Consider the following 18,177-nt stretch of genomic DNA (forward strand, 5'->3'; position numbering starts at 1 on the left):
GCATAGGGTTCATCGTCCACTGCTGTTACGAAAAGAAAGCTTCTGGTTTTGTTTTCCCAGGGTTTGCAGTTAGAGCCGCGGGGTACCGCCGCTTGCTGCATGCGCAGAGCCTCCCTCCTCTGGGGGAGATGGTTTTGCTGTGCCGTCTCTGATTCACACAGGCTTTCGTGATGCAGGACTCTCTGCCAAACTTTGCAGAGTTTCTTGGAATTTCAGTCATGCAGCAGTTACTTAACAATGGGCTGGAAAGTGAACACTTCCTCTCTTGGGAATTCCGGGAAAAACTGGGGAAAGCTGAAGGATTTTTGTATGCTGGAGCAGTTTGATTTTTTTTTTCTTTTTTTTTTTTTTCTGAGCAGCAGCAAAAGCACTTGTGTTCTTCTCAAATAATTATTACTATGCTCAGTCTTGTTTTTTTTTTCAAAATGTGAAAAGCTCAAAACCTTAACTGCATTGGGTACATTTCTAATAACATGAACATTGGTAGCCATAGCTAATCCAAAATATGATATTCCACTGTGTGGCTATGTTGCAACAGTAAAAGAATCTTGGGGAATCATGTGTTTTGAGAGTTTTAAATGAATTATTTCATCTATTTCAGTTTACTTGAGCAGCTTTGCTGTGCTTAAGGAATTCTAATATGTGAAAGCTGCATAACTTTCATCTCCAAAATTGTGCTGGTTATATCATGACTTAGGTATGTGTTTCACAGCTTCTAATTATTTACTGGTTTAATGAATCTGCATTCTCCTGAAGCAGGGCTCAGAGGTCTTTGCTAAGATCTTTTTCAAGAGAATAATATTATTGGGGTACTGTGATAAGACTTGGGGAAAACACTTCAGTAAATAGGTCAGACACTTCATGCTTAGATTCTTTCAGTTACCTCAGTGGAATCATAGGGCTTTGGAAATGTGTTGCTTGTCAGTGATTTTGGTCTAGTCTTTACCCTTTCAATACCTCACTGGCAGCTTTGTTTTTCTGGTAGCTAAAATGGGTGTCTCCAGTGCCAGGCCAGGATCCTGCAATTCAAACTCTGCAGAAAAGTCTTCGAGCTCATTTGTTTTATTCTTGTACACTGCTTGTTGTTCTATGAGCTGACTTTAGGGGGATGAAGCACTGCAGGGGATCTGAATCCTAACATCTAGCAGAAGCAATAAGAAGAACTACACCTTTACCTTCACTGGAACACTGATGTAAGCTTGTAATAATGTTTTCTGTTGGCAGGATTTCAGCACAGCTTGTCCTGTGGAGCCTGGCCAGTGTCAGTGATGGCAAGGCTTCCAAGTGCTGCACCGCGTACCCTGTGGATCCTTTTCTTTTCATATACAACAAATGAAGGTACATTTATCAACGTTTTCAATGATTATTCTGAGGTTTTTGTCAGCAGCATTTTCCCTGGCCAGTAGGCAACACCATTGCCATTCATTAGCTACTATAAACTGTGTCAGAAATACCCTAGGGCAAGTTCTAAGGTTTTTGGTTGGGTTTTTTTGTTTTTATTTACCTTTTCCATATAGGCAAGAAAAAACAGGAATTTTCAGGAAGGAAGAACTGAAGTTTGGAATGTCATCTCCCTGCTTCACCATTACCTAACCCCTTTTGGACACTTTGCTCCAAACAGGCTGCTCAGCAGTAGCCCAGGGACATCTCTGTAGAAATCCCATAAAAGGAGAATGCATCCCCCATTTTCTGTAAATTACCTTTATCAAGGTTTAATTTTTCACATTTTTCCTCTGATTAACTGCATGTTTCAGGTTTCTTCAGCATGATGTTCTAGTTGGGGATTAAAAAATAAATCCAGTATTTCAGTTCCCTTTTTTAACTGCATGAACTGAAATCAACCTCTGTGCTCTATGTGGTTTCAAAAGGAAATTCTCCAATGTCTGAGGTTTAAACAAAGTACGGTGTACCAGAGATGAAAAGGGAGGTCACAGGAAAAGAGTAGAGAAAATAATGTACAGATCTGGAAAGACCTGAGGACACTGAAGGGTAAAGCAAAGCTGCAAGTCAGCATAGCTTAACGCAGCAGGAGGAGCTTCGTTTAGTTGAAGTGTTCTTGTGAATGTAAGATCATTAACACACGGAAAAATAATGATGTTGATCTTTAAAAGGCTTCAAAAGTCTGCTTTCTTCTGATGATTCCTAGGTTTTTTTTAAGAATCGGGGACTGTGCAGAAGGAAAGGGAACTAAATGTGGTGCCGCTATCCAGAAAGAATACCAGTGATAGTTCTAACTAAACTAACCAGCCAACCAACTGATGTTCTAACTAAAAACATTTTCTAAGTGTCTGAACACCAATGAAGCTGTGAGCTGCCTCAGACCCAGGTTTAGAACCAGTGGATATACCAAACAATTCAGATTATTATTTGTACAGAAGTTTTAAATGGCTCTTTTACATTGCCAAGCCTCCTCTTGGCATGAGTGAGCCTCACTGAGGGGACTGAGTTTACTCTCATGACTCAGGCCTGCGTAGTCTCCAAATTTTGTGGCAGAAAGGCAAGTGCAAGTGATGTGTGCTTTTTAATGCGGGTGAAAGACCATACACTGAGACCATACACTCAACAGTGAAGGGTTCATTTGAGTCAGGTTTTTATTGAAGTACCAAAGGGTCTGGTGATAGATCCTGTTGTATGTTATGTATCTAAAAGGCATTTGACCATCGTGTTTATTATACTTGCAGATGCTGTACTGTATCAGAAGTTATATTAGAATAAGTTAGATGAGTGGACTACAGAAAAGTAGAAGTGGAGGATAAGATGAAATTTAGGTATTTTTGACAACAAAAGGTTTTGCTTGGAAGGAATAATCTGAAACTTAAGTATCCATTGGAAAGAACAAGCCTATGAAGAAGCAGTGACTGAAGGACAAGGACCTTACAGGATGTGAATTGTTCACAATTTACTTAATCCTGAATTTGCAATGCAAATGACAAGAATGGAGAGTTAGTAATGTGCTGGGCCTTGTGAACAAAACTGCCCCTTGTATAACTGCTGTAGGAAACCTTCTAGCAGAGCCTCTTAGGAAGCTGTCAGAAAAATATCAATTAATGGGATTCTGAGCCTCAGCAAAAGCTATTCTAAATTCTGTTGACTGTTGAGCAGAAGAAGAGGATTTAGATCTGTACAACTTGTGCAGGAAAAGAGAGATGTTGTTAATATTCACCAATAACAGAGAAGTTAAACATTAGACCAGGCAAAGAATTGTCTGGGATGATGAAAGTAGTGGCTATTTCTGACTGCTTCATTTAGGAATGACTGCATTCTGATCCCATATCTGGCTCACTGTCAGTCCTGATAACTGCATGACCTTACTGTCACACAGTTGCTCCTCCTCTGCGCTTTGTTTCACTCGTGTCAAGTGCATGGGAGGAGTGTAAAATGAGGCAGGGAGGGGTGCTGAGGGTTGCGTATTCCATTTCCCTTCCCAGAACTGGCAAAGAGAGTTTAACCAATGTTTTGTATGGTTGTTTTGGTTTTTTTTTTTCCTTAAATGGTGCTAGTGGAAGATTGTAATTGTGAACACTGGGAGTGCAGAGAGTTTGGGCTTTGCTGGACCTTCTCAGTGCCTGGAATGATGCGACTCAATCTCTCCAAGTCTCTGAATACTGTCATAACAATGAAAAGTAGAAGACAGAACAGGAAATACTGAGTAAAATTAAGAAAAGGGGCATACTGGGAGAAAGTCTGTGACAGGAATTTCTTCTAGGCAACGGGGGAACTGCTCTGGGGAGGCAGAGGACATGCATTGGGAGGCTTAGAACCATTGTAGGTAAAGCAGGAGTGTGTGCCTGTGGGCAGTGATTTTGGGTTGTTAATTATCTACATTTCGGCTTTTGAATGTTTTGTATTTAACGCATAGGATAATGCTGTCTTGTAATTAAATGTTTTGCAATTAAATTAAAAGCTATCAGAATCAGATTTTCTAGGCTTGGAAGGATGTTGGCTGAGTTGTGCCTTTCTATTTCACTATTACTACTGCAGGCCTTTATCCTGTCAGACCATAGACAATCACAGAATAGGGTTTGAAAGGATTTTAAGATCATCCAGTTCCAACCCCCCTGCCATGGACAGGAACACCTCACACTAAATGTCTCCAGAAAGGTGGAGACATTTGGTGACTTGCATCTCTTTGCATTTACCTCTAACATGAAAAATAACAATGCTTGCACTGAATTCACAGGGGTTGGTGACTCCCTTTAGATGGAAAAGTGAATGTTTCTGCCTAGTGGATTTTTTATTCTTTTGCCTCTCCTTGTGTGCTGCTTCTCCCTAGTCATGGCTGCAGGACATGTGCAGGAATTTGCGTGCTTTACAGACTATGACAAAGAGCTGGTTTGTCACTGGAAGGTGCCTGAACACATGAATTGCTCCAAAGAATTCCTCCTCTACTACAGGAAAGAATTTTTTTCTCTGCCGTAAGTATTTAATAAGGTGTTACCAGTGTTGAAATTTCGTCTGTCTTTTAGCTGGTATCTGCTCTGATCGCCTCCGTCTACCATGAGTGCCTGAGACAAATGTAATCCTGGTTATTATTCTTGCCCGGAGGATGAGGGGTTGCAGCACACTGGTCAGTGGTCTGTTCTTCTGCAGACCTCTGCACACTTAGAATAGAGGAGTGATCAAGTCCCACCTGTAGCAGTGGTGAGGCTCACATAAGTTTACCAAACCTTAATTTCATGCAAAATGTTACCTCCTTCAGGAGAAATCTAACCTGATTCCCCATACACAGCCTGTGTGAAAGGTACTCTCCCCTGCAGCCCAGGATCTCTGTTCACAGTTTAACTCCATGTTCAAACACAGGCTGTTGTCCCTGTTCTGCAGCAGGGCCAGTTGTCATCTCCTACAAAGGAAGATGTGTTTGTGCTCTCCTGTTCCTCTCCATGTGATTTCTGCACACAGACATCCAAACAACCTCACTGTGTACACCATAGTAAACCTGCTCGTATACTAGCAAGCTGCCAGTCTGCTCCTTCAGAGGTTGGAGCGTGATGAAGGCTGTTAATTTTCCCTCTTGAGATCAGTCCTCAGCCTCTCTGTCAGGTTTTATCTGTGCAATACAGATACCCAAGGGGTGTCTGGGCAGGACAGGTTGTCTGGGGTAGCTCAGTTTTGGTTTGGATTTGTTTGGGCTAAACATTTCCAGGAACTGAGCTTATGTATCTCGGGTTTGATTAGCTCTGCGCATTGGGAAGCTTTCACCCTTTCAAGAAATAATGTGCCACACTCTCTAAACATCACATCATTTTGTCTGTTTTCCAGAAACAGTGTGTGTGTCCCCAAGAATGGAAAAGAGAGTTTAAGGTGCACTTGCACAATATGTCCGGATTATTTTGTATCAGGTCTCACATATGTTCTAGCTCTACAGTACAATGGGACTGATATGTGGAATTACAGTGTTACACCAGCCCTGGTTGGTAAGAAACTGTTTACTTTGTCACCAGGACATCTGGCTGCAGGCTTTGCAATCCTAGCTGACTCCTCATTCAAGTCACTGGAATGGTCCTCCCTTATTGGAGGTGAAAAGTGTCATGCTGGCTTAAATGCAAACTCTGTTTGGCTTAGAAACATGATTCTGGAGTAGGTTCTTAAGGGTTTAAGTAATAAGGAAAGCAGGGAGTAATTCTTCCTGTAGCAGTACCCTCTCAATTGCCAGGAAGCAGCAATTCTGGGGCTCAGACATGTCTTTAATGCATTTTCACTTGTGGCCATGGAATTCAGGGATGAAGAGGAATGTTCCTTCTTCTAAGGTCTAGAAAGACACTAGGTTATCCTTGCTGAAATTTCTTCTATTCGAGCCTCTGCCACACTCTGATTTTTCATACGAGTCATCCCCACAAGCAAAAATTAGTACTATAATTGCTGTTGGATTCTAACAACCAGTGAAAAGAAGGTAATGACCCTGCTCTTCACAAGACAGAGCATAGGAACAGTTTATATCTTTCTACAGGCACCTTGTTTGTTTATAACAGTGTGCTTGTTCATAACACTTGTCACCTCAAGCACTCAGAGAATCAGTCACACACCTCAGGCAGGCATTCGTCTGCATCGTTGCATTTTTCCAGGCTGAAAGCTGCATCCAGTGCACCAAAAGGTTGAACTTACAGTGTCCTCAGACAGCTTGAAGAGTTAGTGCTTGTTAATGAATACCTTGCAGTGGCTGGTTTTTTGGCTTCTATATCCTTGTGCTATACAGTGAAAGGGCTAAATGCATTGGCTGTGATGAGATTCTGGTCTCTAGTGAATGTTTGTCTCTGCTTCTCTCCATCAGTGCTTTGCTATTGCCATTCTTCTTGATTGTATTTTTTTAATGTACAGTTAAGCCAAGAGCCCCCCAAAACCTTGCCATTGAGAAAGCTGGAAATGGTAATTTCAATCTGAGCTGGGAGGAGAGCTACTCTCCTCCATCCATGCTCTCTGGACAGCCAGTCATCCATGAAGTGAAATACTGGAGGAAACAGCACCCAACAGAGGTAAGAGAAAGCCAGTCTCTTCATTTTCTGTCTCTCTGGAGTTCTCAGGCCTAAAAAGTCCTCTGAAAAGTCTAGAAACCTTTTAATGAATAAAGGTATTGCTGCAGGTCACATTGTCGCAGAGTGGTTCAGCAGGGCTTCAAAGGATTGATACTCTTCCGACTGCCACCCCAGAATTGTCTGCTGCTCACAGTAGACAGAGCAGAGATTGAAAATACAGCACTGTTGTATTTTCTGTTCCCTGAACTTAACTTGCTCCTTAGGCATCAGGAAGCTGGAAGCTGCTCATGACTCCGTGGTGCAGTTGAGGCATTTCGGCCACCTCCCAGCGCTTTAGGACAAGGCTTTTTCTGGCAGGGGGACAACACTCTTGGTGGCATGTCACAGATGTCACCCACTCATGACAGCAAAATGCAGTATCTCATACACCAGATTAGGTACATGGTCATTCATTTGCTCACTTGTGAAGGGCCACTGAAACGTGTAACACTGTTGTTACTTAGTTGTTGTCACTGACCCTTCACCTCAGAAGGAAACCAAAGGGAAGTTTCTCATCTCCTTTTCAGGTTTTTGTAAAAGCAATTAACTACCAGGCAAAAAGCTTTGAAATTACTGCAAGCTCCTTGAGGAGAGGCTATGATTACGTTGCAAGTGTGAGGTGTAACTATACAGACTACCCGGCCTACTGGAGTGAATGGAGTGAAGAAGTTGAATTTTACTATGGTGAGTATTGTAACAAATACCAGCTGGATAAAGGGATGGTACAGATTTACAGACAAGCCCTCAGATCTCAGAGAAGGGTTATGAATCGACATCTCCATCCTTTTGAATGTATTGTGGATACACCTGTAAAGGCTTCCAAACAGACTGAACATAAAAAGGGAAACAGGAAGAGAAGACTAAGGGAAGTAGGATTGCTTAGCCTTGTGAAAAAAAGGCTGAAAGGGAATGGGTTTATTCTCTATAAATATTTCATGAGGTAGACACCTGGGAAGAAGAGAGGTTTAAACTAAAAACCGCCACTGACATAAGAGCAAGTGGGTGTGAATGAACAAGACATATCTAGGCTGCAAATTAAGCAATACTTCAGCTAGCAGAGAGCTGAGGGTTTTGGAAGCCTCTGAAGAGCAACAGAGGGGACAAGAAGAATAGATGCACTACAGAGGAGATGATATTGTTAGGGATTGTGTGGGAGGTTGTCCCCGAGAGTTTGTAAATGGCCTCACAGTACAGACTGTTGGCTCCTGACACCATAACTGGCTGCAGTATCTGCACTGATGTGTCAGATATGCCACACACCATCACCACGAGTAGCTGTTTATGTTCTGTTGTTTATCTGCTGGAGACTTGATTTTACATCCTCTGAAGAGCATCTTTTAAGGCGCAGAAGAGCAGCAATGAATTTTGTATTGCCAGTACCTGTATTTAGATGCACATACACATGTAAGTGTACACGTGTGTTTAACAGAATACCGAGTGACAGCTGAAGACATTCTGCAGATGGCTGTTCCTGTGTCCTGCGTTCTGATCGTGGCACTATCTGTCGTTTGTTACTTCTGTTTTACCAGGTACATAGTGTGCTGTCCACGGGCTTCCCAGAGCAGCGCTTTGCACGGACAGCAGTGTTGCTGTCAGTTAGCTGAGCGTCTTGGTCAGGAATCTAAGGATTTGCTTTTCCTCAGCACCTGTATCTGGCTCTCTACAAGCAAACGTTTTATAAAAATGAATCAGTTGCACTCTCATTTTCTGAGTTGATAGCTGAATATTCTCTATTAATCTCATGAGAATGGGCTTGTTGGAGTGTCCAAACAGGCTGCAGTTCTGGGTTTTGTCAGGTTTTGGCCCATTTTTTCTGGAGTTCCAATAATGATGGTCAAATACCTGTATTTATTTTTAAATTTCTTAGTGTTATTGTGAAAGTGGGATCCCATCTGTTTTGTGCATCAGTTCAAACATGACTAGAAGAATGTGTGACACTGGTTTTGTAGAGCAGTCATGCACCAAACATACAAATATCTCTGCAATAGTTGAATGAAAAGCAGCACTTGAAGATGTACACAACAAGCATTTCCTCTTGCTGCAGTGCAGGTGGCTAAGAGGGAGAGAACAGAAGAGGGACGTGCACATTGATCAAGCCAAAATGCAGTCAAAGCAAATAATTCTAATTCTTCCCTTGCAGAGTGAAGAAAGAATGGTGGGATCAAATCCCAAATCCAGCAAAGAGCCATTTGGTTGTAAAAAATGTCAAGGTAACTTAAAGGCTTTGCAAAAAAACCTTTTCCTGATCACCAGTAGAATATGTAATAAGTGCTATTGTCTGGCTAGTGCAGGGGTTCTGAAATACTATTCGCATGTGTCCTAAATCTCATTTGTATCTATATTAGTTTCCAGTTTTGTGCTACATTGATGAAATTAAGCTCCCTTTCCACGACTTAAAACAGGATCATATGGAAAAGGAAATGTAAGTAAAACAAAGGAGGAAAAAGAACAAGCTGCTTTACAGCATGAAATAGTTCCCTCTTACATAAACATTAACTCTCCTTTTCTTTTGATTTCCAAAAACAGAAGTTGCAAGAACTGTCTGGCTCAAATCTTGTCAAGCCAAAGCTTCAAGGGAAATCATAACACCAGAAATATTGAGAAATCTTGCAGTTGCCGCAACAAGTCTGGAGAGTGGTTTCCGAAAGGCAGCAGCGCAGTTTTAACCCCTGAGACAATTCTGGTTGAAGAGCCGAGAGAAATCTGTGAACGCTTAACAGACATTGAGGCTGAGCACCAGGAAGAAACTAGAGACCATATCGCTGTGTTTGAGCCTTCCGAGAGCAGTGTCAGTGCTTTCAGAGAGCACACTGAACACGATGTACTTGCTAGCATGTTTATTAAGCTCCTGGCAGATGAAAATATGCAAGACCATAAAGACCCAGACATCATCATGGGTGAGAACAAAACCTTTGAGAAACCTGAGTCAGAAAATCCCTCGCAGCAAAATACAAATGAAAGCACAGCCCAGAGTCAGCAGCTGTGTGATGTTTCCCTTTTCACCAGAGCTTCTCAAGATGACTACAATTGTAGTACAGCCAGCAAGGAGTCAGAACAATCCGAAGAATCTGGCTATCACAGCTCCAGCATTAATTCTGCTGCTCTGGATGCAAGAAAACTTCAACATATGGTTCATCAAAGCCGTTTTCCATGCAGTTCTGAAAGTCAGCGTGATTTGTGTGTCCTGATCCAGGAATCTCCAAATAAACCATCATTTGGGACCAAAAAAGACAGAGTAAGCAACTCTGCATGTGAGAGTTTTGATACCCTTACATCTTCATCCATGGAGCCCTGTGGCTCTGCCTACAAGAGCTTTGACACCCTTACGTCTCCATCCATGGAGCTCTGTGGCTCTGCCTACAAGAGCTTTGACACCCTTACGTCTCCATCCATGGAGCCCTGTGGCTCTGCCTACAAGAGCTTTAACACCCTTACGTCTCCATCCATGGAGCCCTGTGGCTCTGCCTACAAGAGCTTTGACACCCTTATGTCTCAGTCTATGGCTGACAGTAGCCTGAGTCTATACTTTGAAAATGTGTGCTCCTCGCCACCTTTAACACGGTTTTCAGACACACCAGAACTGAGCTGCAGAGATCAAATTTATCAGCCCCCTCGCAATCAGACATGTTATACCAACTACAGATCTCGCTGCACTGAGCTTGATGTTTGCAGCACCTCTTCAGAACATAGTGATTTTCCATCTTTCCCCACACTTGCAAATGACAGTGCTTCAGCTTTCCTGCCAGAAGAAGAAATACATAACCAAGTAACATACCAAACTGTTCAAAAGAAAGCCAATGTTATTTCTTGCCTCACTGGACCTCAGCCATCTGGTTATCAACCTTTTGATAATGTAGTTAAGTGTAATGGTACATACCATGACAATGACAGTGAGGTTATCTCCAGGTCACGGTGCAAATTTACTCATCTTTTGTACAACAATCTGAGAGGAACACCTCCAGAAACAATGATCTGTGAACCTGACCTGAAGATGGATGACCACATATGTTTGATTGCACAGGGTTTTGATGGCAGAATTGTCCCAGATTTAGTCTTTAGTGAGGATGTTGCACAGACTGGTGGTGGCAGCCTTTGGATCATGAACTCTCATGAGCTGTCTGGTGATAGCAAAGATGAAAATACCAGCAGAGAAGAGCTGATGTTGCATGTGTTAGAGCCGAACTGTCAAGATTTTAACAGCAGAGAGAGAACTGCAAAGGGGACAAAGCCTAACAGCTTTAAGTGTACTGGTAAAGGAATGCAGGAGAGCAGCAGTAACAGACTGAATACTGCCTTCTGCTGCCACATGCACAGCCACTTGAGGAAACATGGCAATGCAGGAGAAAATCGGGAGGTGATGGAGCCCGCAGTAGGCAGGGGGTGCAGCTCTGCAGCTGCTTTACCAGAAAAATCACTGGCCAGCACTGGGCTAAACTTGGAAAGAAAAACTGCAGAGCCCCCAGAGCTCCTGGTCTCAGACAAGTTGATGCCTCCTCTTTCTGTGGATAACTCCTGTCCCACTGATTCTCACACCGTTCACGGTGAGGCTTCCAGACTGGCGCCTGCAGTTCAAAAAAGACTGGTAGAGCTTTTGAGGGAAAACAGGGAGAATGAAAGAAAAACGAATTGTGTACAAGGCCTTGTCCAGGAGGACAACTGCTACATGAAGGCTGCCTAGCCATGTGCCAGGGCTGCACCAATCCAGTCCTTGGAAACAAACTGTATCGCAGACTGAAATGTTGCTTGTTCTTCCAATCTTGACTGAAGTGAGGGCTGCTGCAGCTCAAACAAGGATTCAGTTGCGATGTGATATTCGTGCCCTGCTGCGGGGCTGGCAACCAGTATGTGATGCAGGCCCCTGGGGACAGTAGGGTTTGGTACCTAACAATTGCAGCTACGGATCGGTCAGGGTTGCAAAGCCAGAGCTAAAGCTTCTCTGGCCTTGACTGTTCTCTAAAGTCAGAAGCAGCTGTATAATGTAGGAGTTCTTGGTTCAGCTCCTGTGGTTATGCCCTAGCTCTGTGTTACTTGGGAAGAACACAGAGGTGATGCAGAAGATGCTGACACACTTGGAAGTAGTATGTAGGTGCACATCAAAGGGAAGCTTCCATAACTTATTTGTTGGGGTGAAGGGAGGAGGGAGGTCCTGTGTGCCTAGCCCCAGCATGGGATATTGTTTCTACACATGCTCAGTCAAGACCCAAAATAAAGATTCCCATTATTTGAGCTTACGCAATGCTGTTACTGATGATTAGTTTTTTATTTTGTAGAAGCAAGAAGTTATTTCATACTTCTACAGCTGTCAGTGGAATCAGGTACTTCTAAGCAATGTTTTCCCAGGAAGTCTATCAGTTTAAGGTCAGGCCCCCTTAATTGATGGAGGGTTTTTTTTTTGTTCTTTAAGGCAGCTTATGCTTGTTGTTGGTTAATTATTTGAGAAGTTTTACTCCTAACTCTGCACATTTCTAAGGCATTATACATTTTGATGTGGTACCTTCTACCCCAGTCAGCTGGCAGTGATGCAGAATAGTTGGACACTTTATGTGTACTAAAATACGTATGTATGTTCTTATTAGGTTAGAAACCCTTATTTACATTGCCGTGAATAAGGAAGCCATAATGCTGAGCGCAGAAACTGGTTTAATGTGGTTTGTGAGATTTTGGTACTGCAAATCTTGCTTCAAAGTTCGGTTTGGCCAAGTGGGAGAGGTATCTCCCCATCAGCTTTGCAGCAGTAAAAAAAAAACGTTTGTAAGCGCTGGAAAGAGGCACACACTGAAATGTCTGTATTTAGATGTAATGGTCAATATTTAGTTATATAGTTAATCATAGGCACTGGTTTGTAGCTCACTTTCACTAAGGTGGTGATTGGTGAAAGGTCTCGCTGCTTGTAGGTAAGGTGTTGGTGAACATGTTACTTATTTTTACTGGAAACGTCAGGGTGAGTTTTATTTCCATGCAGGTGAGGTTTATTTCTATCAGAATTACTCTTTTTTTGCACGAGGGGAGTCACTGCTGCCTGTAACATGAGCGCAGGCTCTGTGAAGTGGGAGGGGTGTGAGGCAGATGGATGAAGAGGCTTTCTAGGACCCATCAACCAAACCTGCACTGAAATGGTGGAACAGGAAGATGCAGAGGCAGAGGCCGTGGTCTGCCTCATGAATAAGCCTCACTTCCCTAAATCCAAGCAAAGTCAAGCTGAAGCAAAATCCCACAGCTAGTCACTGCAGCTGCCCAAAATGGGTAACTTACTGGTTGCTGGGGTGTTAAGGGAGGCACAGGGACCAGTGATGCTTTCTTCCCCTTCTGCTCCTGTACTCTCCCTTGTGCTCTTGGTGAAATCCTCCTGAAAGGCTTGCACTTGGCTGGATCAGCTTCATCCTGCCTTTCCCTGGCTTTGTCTTCTACATAGCTGTGACCTCTGTTGGATGGCTTTCTGTGTGTGGATATTCTTCCCCTTTTCTCCCTTCAGTATTTCTCTGGTGAAATCAAACTGTAAGTCTTCAAGAAGGGTGAGCCCTATTCCTATGCTGTTGCATACAGCAGAGCTGGTGATGGACTCTGGGGCAGGTGGGCAGCTTGGCCTGTGCTGCTACAGGCATGGTTCATGTCTGCAGCTCATGCTCCATCCTCCAGTGCCTCCACTCCTGCCACCCACAGTGGTTGCAGCGCTATAAAACACAGGGAGGTTTCGATGATGGGTTTCCAGCCTGAGATGATCTGCCCAGAGTGTGGGGGGTTGTGGCTTGGGCTGGCCCCAGGCTGCCAGTGAGGTGCATTGGCCTGAGCCGGTGCTTGCAGAGCAGCCCTCCTGAGAGAGAAGCTTTGTTCTGGCTGCTGGGACCCTCCAAGTGTGGCCCTTTTAGCTAGCACAGGGCTCTTACCAGGACAGAGAATTACTGACCACAGTAAGTATATTCTGTGTCTTTTCCAGTGTGTTTGTAAGACTGCAGTGCAAGTGGGGGCTAGTGCCAAGTTTTAGCCTAGTTATAAAGCACTTCATCACTCTCTCTCCATCAGTCCACCTCCACATCTTTTACCTGGCTGCCTACCAGGTACTAGCAACCTGACTCACCATGAGTGAAATGGGTTCCTGAGAAAAGCAGGTGTATTCCCAGTTCAGGAGAAGCTAGTTCTGGTACATGCTTTTCCTTTGCAGAGTGCCACAGCCTCGCCTTTTTGTTCTGAACAGTGTTGGCTCCTTAGAAATGCAGACCTGTGTGGAACAGCTGTTACCAAATTCCTGTCAATCGTAAGGCTTCTTGTTGCCTGTGGAAAAACAACAATAACCACAAGAGGATTTAGGATAAAGGAGGGGCAAGCTTTTTAAATAACTTGTCTCTGCATCTTGCTTTGGGACCCTGCACTGTTCAGGCAGGATGCAAGCGCTTACCCATCGTGAGCTACAAACTTTCAGCTAAGAAAACAAGTTCTTTTAGGTGTTGCATAATAGCAGTAGCATAGCAAAGGAGCAAAGGGTGAGAGAACCAAATTGAGGGGGTTGTGATTTCCAGAGTCCTGCTCCCTAACATTTTCCTGTGATTAGAATTATGTGACTCCTTAGTGAGCAGGGACTGAGCGGGCAGTTTGCTTTCTTGTAGCCATGTCTTTTCTGTAGAAAACTCCTTAAGGAGCGTGATGTGTGCCGTTTGCGTTTGAGCTCTGACAGAGGTGTGTAATTCTGCATACCGTTGCTTTCACAAAGAATAGGTGGTTTTGACTAATTCTCCGGGGAACTGTGCCCGTGCAGTACGCCCACACACACAGAGCATCCGTGCTGCAGAGCAGCCAGGTGAGGAAGAGGGCACTGCCCAGGTACCTTACCAATGCAGTTAAGCAAAGTTGAAGCTCCACCTCAGTGTGTTTTGTCTGAGTACTCAGTAACAGCCATCAGCAGCACCGCTGGTTTTCCAAGTCCTGAGTATTCTTGTGAGAAGCTGAGAAAGGAATGTTGAGAGGAACTTTGCAGCTCTGCTGAACTCTTTCCAAAGGTGCTTTGCTCTGTTTGTCCCTTGTGCTGTCCTGTTTCTATCTTGTCCCTCCAATGGCTTTCTATAACACGGAGTTGTCCACACAGCTGCCTTCTGCCCCACCAGCAAGACTGCAAGACAGAGAAGAAAAACTGGCTGCAGCCCTGGATGAACAGAGGTGGGAGCCAAGTGCTGCCGCGGGGGCAGGAGCACCGTTTCCTTTTTTGCTCTGCTGTTAACAGAACTGAGCAGCTGTGCAGGAGCCCTAAAATTCTGTATGCTGAATGCAGAGAGGCAGTTGTAATGGCAAGAGTTGGTAGAGTACAGCTTGTGACCCACAGCCTGTCCTTGATACAGGGATGACTGTCCTAGACCTGTCCATGGAGTGTGGCAGGCACCCTAAGGAGTTCCTGTCCCTGATCTGTGGTGGATCAGCAGCTTCCGTGGTCCTGTCTGTGCCCCATTGCATAAGAGCAGGCATTCACAGCAGTCTGTTGTTTGTCCTCTGCTTGAAGGTTACTGAGTCAGTGTCTAACCTGTCACTGGGACTTTCCTACTTGTGGCTGTTTCCCCAGCTCTTACACAAGGGGGAATTTGGTATCAGCTGAAGAGTTTGTGGTTGGCTGCTTCTCCCCATCTCAGCCACTGCTGGTTTCACCTGCAGTGAGCCACCCACACAGCAACAAGAATTACAACAGGGTGAGAAACGCTGGAGTGCCTCTTGGGGGGGGGGGAAGAATTTCCACACCCGGCTCAGGGCTGTAACTGGTCCCCCATTCTTGTCCAGGTCCTCTAGAGAGCTGCTGTGAGAACCAGGTCTGCTCTGGCCAAGGTTAGCCCCAACATCTGCCCTCTTGGCCTCTGGTGAGTGAGATCTCCCGGAGCTGGCTCTGGGAGGCTCTTGCTGTGCTGCAGTCGCTGTCCAGTGCACCTGCCTGGCAGTCTCTAGGCTTGAAGGTTATGGAGGACAGTTCAGTGCTGGGCGGCGCTGCCTGCTTGAGGCTCTCCAGAAGCACACGGTATGCTCCTCCACAACGTGAGCTAGGCAACAGAGCCATCATGTGCCTTGTTTCCTGCACAAGGCAGGAATTAGGACCTGCGGTTTAGCCCCCATTTCACAGCCTTGCTCCGAGCTGCTGCAGAAGCACCAGGGATTCTTCCCACCTTTGCAGTTCTTACGAGGTGTCTTATAAACCTCCACCTGCGCTCCTCAGCAGGAAGGACCAACGCATTCAGCTGCTGTTTGTATTATATCTATTTTGCCAGTTACCTGCCATCGGTTTAGCTTTGTGCTGCTCTTAGCACGTTCCAGCTTCTCCACGCTCTCTTCCCAACTTCTGCACATGCACAGTGGCAGGGAAGGGGTGTGGAAGCCGGGGCTGTGCAGAGCTGGTACAGAGCAGCAACCAGCGGCTCAGCTTCCTTCTTTGAGCAGGAGCCTCACACCACAAGCAGTCACTGTGGGGCACAGCATCCCCTAGCCCCTGCTTTTTGTAGGAACAAGCCTCAGACTCCTCTTCTTGCAGAGTGCTGGAAGCATTTCCCAGTACTGCTTTGGGTGCAGATACACTGATGTGACCCAATTTCATCGCATTAGTCCCTGTGTTCTATGGAGCCAATAACCCCGTATTTTGTACTTTTTTAGCCTCAAACAAAGCAATCTCCTGCCTTCTGCCACCTTCCAGTGAACTCCTAACGCAGCATCATAGCAAAGCCACAGCTTCACAAAACTTGGACTGCCCAAGAGTCTCACAAAGCCTTTCGGCTTCTCTGTGCAGGATTGTATTTTGAGTTTTTGGAAACACTGGTTACTTTGGAGCAATCTGTTTCCAAGAAAATCCTGTGTATCTTCAGTGTTATTAATATGCCCCAGCGTATTAACATTATCTAGGTGTTCCTGCTCCGGCAGGGGGATTGATCTTTCGAGGTCCCTTCCAATCTCTAGCATACTGTGATACTGTGTGATATCGCAAGGTGCTTCCCTATCTCTGCCTGTTTGTCCAGCCTGTACCCCCCCCCCCCCCCCACCTTGTCTCCTAAAGACACAGTGACGTGAGAAGCCAGGCTTATGTTGGGCCTGTCCTGTGGCTTTGGGATGGAGCCAGCGGTGCTGCTGGTCTGTGGTCTGCCATGCCATCACCTCCTGCAGCTTGCTGCTCGCCGCTGGAGGCAGCTCTGCCCTGCCAGCCATTAGCTCTTGCTCTGCAAGTGCCTCTGCAGTGTGAGGTTGAAGGTAGCTCCTGTGTTTTCACGCCATTAGAGGTGGCAGAGGGCTCCAAGGCACACTCAGTGTGGAGGATCTGCTGTGAGAGCTGGTGGCCGGGCAAGCTGCTGCAGGGCCGAGGCGTGCTGGCATGTGACAGCTGTGGCAAAACAAAGATCAGAGAGGCTCAGGTGGGGCTCTTGCCATAAAGAGCTCTGTGCCAGCAGCAGGGTTCTGGCCTTGGTGCATCCCTGTGAGCAGAGACCTGGGGACCAGCTGGTGGATGCTGGCTCTACATGGGTCAGTTTCTGCCAACCTGTGTGGAAGGAGCAGAGAGTTCTGGCAGCGCTGCTGACTCGGGTGAGCACTGCGGCGTATGCGATGGACTTACTGACCCCATGCAGGGTCAGAGCTCTTTGGAAGCACAGACATGCAGTGTGTGACCTGGGACCAGTCTGAGAATGGCTGCGGTAGGGGAGGGTGGAGAGCATGGGGCGCATCAGTTGATTAGACCAGAAAAGGCTGATGTTTAGTTTGTGAAGCTGCAGGAACCCAGCTGTGGAGCAGGGCTCCCATGGAAGCAGAGGACTGCCTGTGGGCTATCTGCAGGGGTCTCAGCTCTCAAAGAGGGCTGGCGTGGAGGCTGTCTTGGAGAAAGCATGCTTTCCTGTGGGCTGAATGTATTCAGCATAGCGAGGCATCTGGGAGATGCTCTGGGCACAGTTTGCATGCTGTATGAGAGCTGTAGGTTTCTGTTTCAGATGGTCAGGGTGAGCTCACAGGCACAGTCATTCCTGTTTCTGTTTACCAGCATGTGTCTGGTGATTTCCTAAGAGAAGATACAAGCCTCTGTGTGAGCAAAATGTTTACAGACAAAGCTCTGTGAAGGTAAGCCCTTTTCCTCTGGCAGGAGCCAAAGTGGTGTCCTCATGCTATAGCCTTCATGCAGAATGGCTTCAGACTTGATGTATAATGGGGAAAACAAGAGGCTGAGCCCAATGTTGGTGGCTGCAAAGAGACAACTGGTAAAAGCAAAAGGGAGGCTGGAGGGCAGGGTCCTGGGGTCTCTGCTGGTGGCACTCAGCATTCCCCAGAGCAAAAGCAACGCATTGCTTCCTCCTCTGCAGCATCCTGCCAGCTCCCAGCCTGCCAGCTGGGGGGCTTTGTTGTTTTTCAGCCTGCTGCTTTGCTGACTAACACCTCTGCTTTCTGCCTGGCTCATTCATGTTTTACCCCATTTCATGAGCTTTGAGGTGGTTTCTTCTATTGCTTTCTCTTCCACTAGAACACTGTTACTTGTGTTTCAGCTGTTCTCCTGCCATGCTTTACTCATCGCTTATCGTAATGTGCAATTATCTTCCTCCTAAATGTCACCAGCTAGTAAAGGCGCCTTTGACCCTAGTTATACCAGCTGCGTATATTTGACAATGCAGAGGATGTTGTTTTAATTCCATTGTGGCAGGAACAAAACACAGATGTAGTACTGTTTGTGTGG

General features: G+C 45.5%; 1 protein-coding gene across 2 annotated transcripts; it reads left to right on the forward strand.

Annotated features, from left to right (window-relative positions):
* The first annotated feature begins 624 nt into the window (after positions 1 to 624).
* Positions 625 to 11,740, forward strand: IL4R (interleukin 4 receptor). 2 transcript variants are annotated; one of them, XM_061474181.1, is made up of 9 exons: positions 625 to 1,338; positions 4,274 to 4,415; positions 5,260 to 5,414; positions 6,316 to 6,470; positions 7,037 to 7,193; positions 7,939 to 8,038; positions 8,650 to 8,719; positions 8,855 to 8,931; positions 9,036 to 11,740. In XM_061474181.1, exons 1-9 carry the CDS (start codon positions 1,269 to 1,271, stop codon positions 11,185 to 11,187), a joined length of 3,078 nt encoding a protein of 1,025 aa, XP_061330165.1. In that variant the 5' UTR covers positions 625 to 1,268; the 3' UTR covers positions 11,188 to 11,740. The 2 variants fall into 2 exon arrangements, with proteins under 2 accessions (XP_061330165.1, XP_061330166.1); XM_061474182.1 differs by lacking the exons at positions 625 to 1,338; positions 5,260 to 5,414 and having other exon boundaries at positions 4,317 to 4,415.
* Positions 11,741 to 18,177: the final 6,437 nt, after the last annotated feature.

This window comes from Pezoporus flaviventris, unplaced genomic scaffold, assembly GCF_033815535.1.
Source record: "Pezoporus flaviventris isolate CSIRO_AGI_PZ_B2104156 unplaced genomic scaffold, CSIRO_AGI_Pfla_v1 ptg000078l, whole genome shotgun sequence".
Classification (NCBI taxonomy): Eukaryota; Metazoa; Chordata; class Aves; order Psittaciformes; family Psittacidae; genus Pezoporus; species Pezoporus flaviventris.

Bases quoted from the DNA above. Each gene is read 5' to 3' on its own strand.
- IL4R (XM_061474181.1), top strand. From the start codon at position 1,269: ATGGCAAGGCTTCCAAGTGCTGCACCGCGTACCCTGTGGATCCTTTTC. The intron at 5,415-6,315 runs GTAAGAAACTGT...TTTAATGTACAG, and splicing joins TGTTACACCAGCCCTGGTTG to TTAAGCCAAGAGCCCCCCAA. The intron at 8,039-8,649 runs GTACATAGTGTG...CTTCCCTTGCAG, and splicing joins TGTTACTTCTGTTTTACCAG to AGTGAAGAAAGAATGGTGGG.